At 36.4% G+C, this 9,646-nt stretch overlaps 1 protein-coding gene across 1 annotated transcript; it reads right to left on the reverse strand.

Annotated features, from left to right (window-relative positions):
* Window positions 1-303: 303 nt before the first annotated feature.
* On the reverse strand, window positions 304-9,246 carry LOC146139987 (CLK4-associating serine/arginine rich protein-like). Its single transcript, XM_083391608.1, has 12 exons — window positions 9,085-9,246; window positions 7,729-7,835; window positions 7,306-7,437; window positions 6,604-6,812; window positions 5,538-5,809; window positions 5,147-5,210; window positions 4,622-4,742; window positions 3,986-4,144; window positions 3,605-3,757; window positions 3,169-3,292; window positions 2,504-2,631; window positions 304-568 (listed from the first exon to the last, which is right to left on the reverse strand). Exons 1-12 carry the CDS (start codon window positions 9,208-9,210, stop codon window positions 538-540), a joined length of 1,626 nt encoding a protein of 541 aa, XP_083247734.1. The 5' UTR covers window positions 9,211-9,246; the 3' UTR covers window positions 304-537.
* Window positions 9,247-9,646: the final 400 nt, after the last annotated feature.

Here is a 9,646-nt window from a genome sequence, read left to right on the forward strand (position 1 = left end):
CGACGAAAGGGTCACCGATAGACGGTACACAGATAGTGCTGCAGTCAAATGTTATTATCGCCTACTTTTTGATATCACCTGATGCTGCATAAAATAGTTTAACCACAAATCTTAAATTTAAAAACACCTAATTTTTTCCTTAAAACTTCAATAATAAAGGTAGTACTGTCCAGTAGATGTTTTGGAAGAGTTATACCAATGTCTGCCATACCTACCAATTGAAATATAATATATTGTAACTAACCATGAGAAAAAAAATGCAGTAATTTGTTTTCAATTGTTTATTTGGAATATGTTAGACAAAAAACATAAACAAATCTGTGGGGCTGCTCCTGGACTAGGTTACATTTTAAGTATGATTTAAACGTACCGTAGGCTACTTAATGATAACGCAAACACGCTCCAGCAAAAAGAACAGTACTTTTATTATTAGCGTGCTTTAAAACGCGATAACAAAGCACAATAAACGATAACGATCAGATGGCATCAGCGGAGGCGTATGATGTCCATGGGCCGTGCGGTGGGCTTAAGGGTGACTCAGTAACGGTAACCCCGAAGCGGAGAATCTCTAAAAACAAAGTTTTAAAAAGAACATTGCTTCAAACATTAAATGGAATAGAGGAGATCTTGAGCTGGTTAAAATACCGACACTTCTTGTCATGGGCGTCCGCACGGGGGGAGGGGGGGGCTTGAAATTTCAAAATGCGATTATTAGTATTATTTATAAGTGTAATGTATTACTTAAGAAGTTTAAAAATATTATACATTATCCATTGCCCCCAGTGGCGTATCCAGGGGGGCGGGAGTTCTTACCCCCTTTTTGTAAGTGATATTATCGTTTTTTGTTCGTTGTCATCGTAACAAATTTTTCGAAGCGGTGTGCTTTGTAAGTAATTGGGTCACGCGTTTTAATCTAATGCGAAACCAAAATCGACCGCAAAACGCCGTTTTTCGTATTTTGTTTGGTGACAACGCTAAGTCAAACCTTCTTTGTTTTTATCTCGCTAAAAAACGTCGAGTTATACGCAGTATGTTCCTCGTCATTCGGTCTCTGCGCTATAACCGATGTTGGTGTAACATCGACATTTGTTTAACTGAAGCAGATTCTTAAAAGGAGGTATAATGGTGACTGTCGTGCGCGTTTCAAAGTCTCCATTTTTAAGTAATGATGGTTAACGCAAAATTATGCTCTTTAAGCATACTCTAAGACCACGTGCTAAGTGTGCAGTGGACACAACTTATTTCCTCTCAACCGCAGCTTGTAATTTTGCTGACTTGGCATAATGCTCGGCGCAGATGTTGCGCTAATCGTGGCATAATACCACCCGGAAAAAATGATCTTCGTTTAGTATTGCAAGTGGTGACATACATGCTTGTAATTTAGCGCTGGTTCCGATCATGAAACTTGAAAACTGCGCTGCTAATAGTCGAATTATGTGTGATTCTACGACAATTAATCACACATTTTTACGGTCTTGGTTTGTTTTTTTGCCTGAAGTTAACGATTGCACACCGTGATTTCGCAGCTGGCGCCTGACAGGATTGTCGATGACGCACGTGGTCGCTTTTGCTGGACGTATTTGGCTGTTTCTGATTAGTTTTTTTCGCACGTCTGGCAATCACCATTCTATGACGTCATACTGCCACTATTTTATGACGTCATTATTCAATAACGTCAGACGAAAAATAGGGTAATTCCCTAAGTTGAAAATTCAGGACCCCCCTTTTTGATTTTCTGGTTACGCCCCCTGATTGCCCCCCCTGGAAAATTTTTTGCGGGCGCCCCTGCTTCTTGCGCCCACTTCACAATTAGTCATACATGAAATCGTTACAAGAACTACACGATTAGAAACGCTGTTATAGGCTAACGTAAATGAAGTCATGAAAACGCGTGTTCTGAATTATGTTTGACATTCCGACTTAACGCCCAAGTAATGCAACATACGGTGAAGCTTAGTTCCCCGAATGGGATGTTAATCAAATAACTGCCACCCTAATGGGTGTAGCAGACTAAAGCAGTAAAATTCCACAGTGATCTACAGGCGTGGTAGATTTATTGCAGTGCGAAGTTTAATTGCCTGACAAAGACATAAAGAGTACCCTACACGCTGGTGCAAGTTTAAGCGTTATTTACCAAACTTATACTATATTCACAGAGCGACATTTGACAAACATTGCAAGATAAACACGAAAAACAAATGATTTGTCGTTCAAGCAGGCTTTATAGTTTAAATCGAAAACGACCCGACAAAATATTGAACAAGGAAAATACTTGTTTTTTGTTGAAGTTAACTAAATCCAAGAACAATATAAACCACACTACTGATGGCAGACCCATTTTTAATTTTTCAAAACTATCAGAAAAGGGTGGGAATTTCGCACAGTGGCTGTAAATTACACTAGCAGAGTGTTAAGCATTATGTAGCCCTGCCGTACTTATATATCGTTTTTTCAAAGTTATGAGACTGCAACCCTGAAATTATTTAGCAATTTCCGCCCTTACATATCGTTTCGTTCGTCCTCTTTTTTTCTGATTTTTCGCGACATTGCTCGGAGTTCGTCTTCTCTGTCCAGCTGCTCCTGAAACGCTTTGGCCTGCTTATCGGCAGTTGCTACTTTGTCCGCTTTCAGCTGAAACAAAGCGCGTAAAGTTAATTGAGTTTAGTTACGGAAGGAGATAATGTACAATTCGTTAAACGTCAAAATACTTAAAACACAATGCGTGGATTTTCTTGGTATTTTCAGTAAACATATTAAAGCACGACATTTTATAAATTCAACATAGCTCATTTGTAACATCGCCTTGTTTTCACTGTTAGTTATGTATATTTTGTCCTGTATTAAATTTTTTAAATAGATATATGCTTTGACTCGTTATTGCTAATTATCATTTTCGCAAAATAGCGATAATTAGAAAATAAAAAACACTGTACTTCCAACTCAATTAAATACGATTTACCAGAAAAAATAAACTCTTTTCGTAAACTAAAAGTATGACATTTGGTGAGTTCTTACGGCTGTAAAGTGAAATCAGAATGTTTTTTACTATACTTTTTGTTAAAAAAATTTAGTACAATTGATTGGGCGTTAAGCGCAGAAAACATTGTTTTAATTATTGCTATATGTGGTTTTTCATGGCACAATCAGTGTTTTGCAAAAACTCATTACCTGTTTTTTTAAAGCACGTTGCATTTTGATTTTTAGTCGCTCCTGAGGCGTGAGCTTCTTAGTTTGGCTTCCGGGAGTTTGCGGAGTCGAGGTAGACTTTACAGTGGCCACCGGCTTCTCAGCCCTGGGATCGACAGAGGAGAAAAAACAGATCAAATAATATGAAATATAACGTTAAATTATTCAACATTGTCGAAATTGACTAGACTGAAGCTACAAAGAAGGTATGCGACATATAGGAATGTAGTCAAACCGACGTGCACAGCATTTTGCTTTGAGCACTGAGAAGCACCGTTATAGTATGTATGGCTTATTAAACCTTATATTCGTAAACATAAGCGCGTGCCTAGTTTTAACTACAGCCGTTGACCACTGAAAAATCTCGTGTTTATCGCACATCAACAACGAGAACACCAAAGTAACACACTGCGCTAACCCTCTTGACCGCGAGCGACTTCTGCCTGTGCGCTGTGGCGACTTTGAGCGTCTGCCTCTGGACCGAGAACGTGACCGCTTGTGGCGATCGTGAGACCTTGATCTGCGGCGTTCGTGCGGTGATCGCGATCGGCGACGGCCGTCTCTGTCGCGCCTGTGATTTAAAATGAAGAGTAATAAAAAAGAAATAAAAGGTAAGAATGAAAAAAAACACGAGGTTAGGGAAATTTCCTGCCAAGAAATCGGGTATTCGTGGTATTTTTTTTGTCGATAGGACTTCAAGGAAAGTATAGCGGATAGTCGGAACTTTTATTCGAATACAATAATTTATGGCAAAAATGGGCCAAAAGTTTCGGGTCAAAATAACAATGTCGGTCTTCACCTTCGCTCTCTCGACCTAGAGCGCGACCTTCGCCGCCGCTGGGGTGACCTTGACCTCGATATTTTTGACTTTGAGCGACTTCTGCGTTTCGCTGGGTGACTTTGTCGAGGGCGAACTGGCGTTGGCTTTTGTGGCAACTTCGAGGTATTTGAGGAACCTCTGAAATACACATAACCCTGGCATTAGGCCGCATAGGTTTGATTGCTCTGACACTTACTTGCAGGAGTGTTTACCTGAGAATTGGTTTATCTGGTGCAATGTGTTAAAAACTACGCAATATTACCATACAATAGTAACTAATAACAAGGCTAGCTTGATTTATCGGCGTGTAAAGTTGTACACATGCCAAGTTTTTTTAACGCAATCATTAAAGTCCGCAAATTTTCGAAATAATTGTTTTTGTATTTTGGTAATCAATAAGGCAAATTTTTGTTTATTTAAACTCGTTAGACCTCAATTGACCTACCTGTGGCCAAAATATGATACAAGATACAAAAAAATACGGCATTTTAGCATTCGTAAACTAACGCCCTGCTATGTAAATTACTATTTTTGCGGATTGGAATCGAAATTCTACGAAAATCATGTATGCCGCCGAGTCAAGTTACGCAAGACGAAACTAGCAGAGTGACCGACTTGTTGTTTTCGCCAAAACTAGTGATAAACTCAATCTTTCCGCTGTCACCACCGCCCGCTGACTTTCGAGCAAGAGGTTGCTCTTCCTCCGAACTAGAAGAGGACGACTCGCTTCCCGAATCTGCAGATGAAAATCCGCAAATCAATTCAGTTTACGTGCATCGTGGTAGATTGGCCGCATCGTACTGGACCTCGTAGTTATTAACACTTAAACATGGTTGCGTGGTACGAAGGCAGTAACGACTATTTTATAAAAATTTTTTTACAAATAAATGTTTCGAACAAAAAACGTAAACCACCTTTTTTGAATAAAAAACATCTACTGTGATTAGGTGCTTTACGTTTTAACGGACTCAAATAATGCAACAGGAATTAGAAAAAACATCAACGTCGAAATAAAAACATATATTAAACAAGGCTATAGATTAAAATCCTTTAAAATAAAACTAAAAAAAACTTTTAACAAAGATTACAAATGTTTGAGATACAGGCAGTAGTCTGCCTAAAATTGGCAATCTAACAGACCTGCGTCATGTTCATCTTCGTCTGCTTGCCTCAGGATGTAACTGAGGGGACCAACTGTACGATTCTGAAAACAAAATATGCAATTTTTAGGAGTTGGCCAATGAATTGAATATACATGAGATTTCACACCTAGAAAAGACACAATTTAAAAAATAATCATTTTGTTATGGTTAGGCAGATGTCATGAAAACAGCAAGTAAAAGTGTTTTTTTTTTAAACTAAACTAAAATATGCGAAATCTGCTAGCTATTCCTATGTTACATTTTTCAAATATAAGTATATATTTAGTTTTAATGCTCGAAGCTTTTTATAGTAAACGCCAAACCCTTGTTACATAACCGAATTCCGACAAACACCAGCAAAATTCGTGCATTAAAGGCAAAATTGTTACCCTCAGTCGGCTGTCTTTCAAAATCCGCCTTTCGCGCCTCGACTTCTTTCCGGCCATCTTTGCTTTCTCGCTTTCCAGTGCCTTAACTTTGTTCATCTTGTCTTGAATGTTCTGGTCCGAGTGCAGGGAGTCGCTAAAGTCGTTGATGTAGAGGCCAAACTCAAAGGAGAGGTTCTCGAGGTCGGCGAGAGCGGCGATGTTAAGGTCGTTTATCGACGGCACATCCTCCAGTTCGGTTAAAAACTCTTCGTCGGACCAGTCATCCTCTTCATCTAATGAAATGTAAGGAACATTTTACCAATTAGGAAAAAAGACAAAGCGAAACTCTTAACTTTGCAGAACAACACAAACTCAAGGTTACAGTTAAAATGTATAAGAATTAAATATGTATGAACGAAAACAGAAATTTCAAAAAAATAGAACTTTACATAGTACATTTGATTACTAGTACCACAGTACAACCACCTGTTATAAGAATAGTAGATTTCCCTAACTAGTTTGATTAAGATTACAGTTGTTGTACACAGATGTATATGTATTGTATATGAACTTTTTAGAAATGTCTTGCTTTAGATAAAACGTATAACGTATGTCACTGTGAGAAAACTGGATTCACTTTATTCATTACCTTGGTTTTCGTGACTAGAAATGAAATGCGTAATACCACCAAACTTACCTCGCTGACTTTGACTTCATTGCTTTTTATAAACTGGTATTACTTATTTACTATAGTTATTGTTATAAAAGTTAGCTTTCAAATACCAAAACAAAACTGTATGTATTGTATAAGTTAAATTCATTTTAAATAAACTAAATCTATGCATGTGCATGAGCAACAACAAAATAGAATTTTAGTTAAGAGGACAAGACGTTCTTAAATTGCATGTGACATTATTTAATATACTTAACAGTGACATTATTATACTAAACATGTGAAATATCTACATCAATTGCATTTTAGAAAAACATTGCATAATCGGTATTCAGCAACATAACCACCCCCTAATTTTTCATTTAAGATTTATATTGCTAAGTATTTAATTGCCAATAATTATTTGCCTCCCACCATCTTCCTCCACACCAGCTTGACTGTGCTTAATTTGCGAACCACTTGATCCCGGCCCTGACCCTTCGTCGTCATAGGAATAAGCTATGGTTGCCTTTGAAGCTGCAAGGAGCTGCTTTTTTGTCTCAGCCTCCTGCTTTTGTGACGTTAGCACTGGGAAGTTCTCATTGATTGCTATTTGCTTCAAATGTTGCGCCTCAGAAACCCCTCTAAAATATTTAATCCTTTATTAATCATAAAAACTTAAAAAAGTTTATATTAAAAAGTAACTTATGGTACAACGTTTACCAAACAACAATATCATAAATTGACCACCGTTCTTATTCTTATACATGGCGAGGGAATACCTCAACATTTTTATATTAATAGTTTTCTAATAGAAAGTGTGCAATGAAATTTCACATGTTTTTCCAATTGTTTATTTGTAATATAAACAGGTTTATTTAACAGCAGGTAAAGAAAATTAGCAAATTATTTGAGTATTTATCTAGGAAGAGCAATTATACAACTCACATTGTTACCTAAAGTAGCTTGTAAAAAATGTATGACAATACTTATTGAAACATATATATTTTGGTATAAAAATTTCAGGAAACAACAATTTAAGCTGCATATTCCAACCAAATAAACCCACCACCAGCATGACTTCCACAAAATAACCATTTTTTGCTGTTGTGTAATAAGAATGATAGAGTAACAGACCTGTGTTTGTTGTATATTAGTATTCTGTATCTTTCATACTGGCACTTTCTCTCCTGCTTATCAGTAGAAAAGTCAAAGTTGGGGTTGCTTTTGACATTAGGGATAATGTCAAGATGGGCTCGTACATCAAATCTGTTAACAAATATATATACATAAACACATGTGGATTAACATAAAAATCAAGTTAGATTATTATGAAAATATACACTGCTGTGCTTTAAATTATTAGTTGTGAATAAGAAATGACAAGAAATGTTACCTAAAACTAATATTACAAAATTTTGTTTTATAAAAGTTATTCTAATTGTTTTTCCATTTTTTTAGGTTTTTCTTATATATATAACAGGTTAAAATGCCAATATTTTGGTCAAATTTTTTTTGTCTTGTTTTGTTAGTTACAGAGTGCAATTCTGGTAAACTAACCTGTCAATCATGTTGGTTTTGTCTCCCTGCCAAGGCATCATGTGGGTCTTGCCATCACTAGCAACTCCATTCTCATCAATATGGAATTTGCATTTTCTGCCATGAATCTGTAAAAAAATAAATTTAGAACAAATATTGTAGAAGTTTGGTTATATTCAGAGTGTAATTTAGTGCATTATTTTAAAGATCAGTTAAGCATAATATATATATATATATTGTTAGAAAAGTCATGGTTAAATGACCAAAAATAAAAGCTGTTAGAATAAACATGGCAAAAATCAGTTTAACAGAATATGAGTAAAATGCGTTCTGGAGAACTTGACTGAAAACTAAAATGTACACATTGTGTCTACCAAAGCAGTGGTTCTTAACCTGGGTGCCGTTTCTAATCCTCAAGGATGCCACAACATATTTGAGAATCTTTAAGAATCTGATTTTCATTTAACTCTTACAACTTTTTGTGTAAGATGAGAGTGGAAAATTTGCACATAAAGAGTAAGCTACTGTTGCACATTCTAAAAAAAAGCTTGGTCACAATATTTCTATGCATTGATGGTATGGTAGGGGTGGAGTTGTGGCGCTCCTTCAGTTATATGAACATAGAAATTAATTAAAAAAACGATTAACAAATACTGCATACCACAACGCACATTATTTGGGTTAGGTTGCGAGTTAGTGGTCGGGTAAGGTTGGGAATAATGTGCGTTGTGGTATGCAGTATTTTTTTGGTTTTTGAATAACTTTCTATGTGCAAAAGTTGAGGAGCGCCGGAGTTGTTTATGTATTGGAATATTTAGCTCCCTGAAAAAAATTTTTTTTTTTTTTTTTTTTAGGTTTTAGGATTAGTGAATCAACAAAATATCATATCCTGCTAAATATAAGTCAGGATTGAACAACTTTATCAGTGTTATTTTTTGTTTTTTCGCATCGGTCACCTATGTATTTTTTGCATTGGTGGTTTGTAATGTGCATGGACATCAAGTGCGATGTTCACATTTCGCCAATGCACTTTTGATGCAGATTGTACAGTCTTTTTAGCCCGCCCCTTCTCGGCCAGTCTGTAAAGTATGGCAGATTTCGACAAGATCTTGCGGGTGCACGGCCGAAAAAATCCTGGGGACCGGCTGTAACAAAGGTAAAAAAAGTGCACCTCGGGTGCATTTTCGATTTTCCTGGTGCACTTTATGATTTTCAGATGCATTTATTGCACTGTAAACGCCTGACGCACATGCGTTTTACATATATGGGGTACAGTTCAGAATTTTTTCAGGGTGCACTTTTAAATGGTTGAAAAAAACTCACGGGCGCACTTGCCATACTTTCCGCAGTGGCTTCTCGGGAAAGCCAAAAGCCTACCTGCATAAATTTCGTCGGGTCTTGTTTAATCTTTTCATAATAGTCGTGTCTTCTTTCGGCACGTTTTCGATAATCAACAATCACTTTTCGTACCAACTTCTCTTGTTTTCTCGCTTCATGCCACATTTCAGTTGCACTACTTCATGAGTTATTATACGTAAAAGTACTACCAATAACATGCAAATTTAAAAAGTTAGCCCGGGTTAAGATTTATTTATTAATCCTGATAGTATTGTTTACTTTTCTAGTGCAAACCGTGTTCGTGTTCCATGCAGCCTACAATTATACAGTCTTGTACCAAAGGCGTCTATAAAAACAAGCAGTCAAAGATACAAATCAGTCATGTGTGACTTTAAAGTTGAACTTAAAATTGATCTCTATGAAAGAGATAAAATGAACACGAATCGAATTTTGTAAAACTTTTTGTACTAAACAGTGCCTATTTATTGTTAATATATGGCACTGGACTAACTTTGTAGGTAATGTTACTCATAACATATTACCAATTATAATAATATTATTAATATTAAAGGATCATAATCGTCTCTTTTTTTGTATTTTG

This window comes from Ascidiella aspersa, chromosome 6 (genome assembly GCF_963924565.1).
Source record: "Ascidiella aspersa chromosome 6, kaAscAspe10.2, whole genome shotgun sequence".
In the NCBI taxonomy this organism is placed as follows: Eukaryota; Metazoa; Chordata; class Ascidiacea; order Phlebobranchia; family Ascidiidae; genus Ascidiella; species Ascidiella aspersa.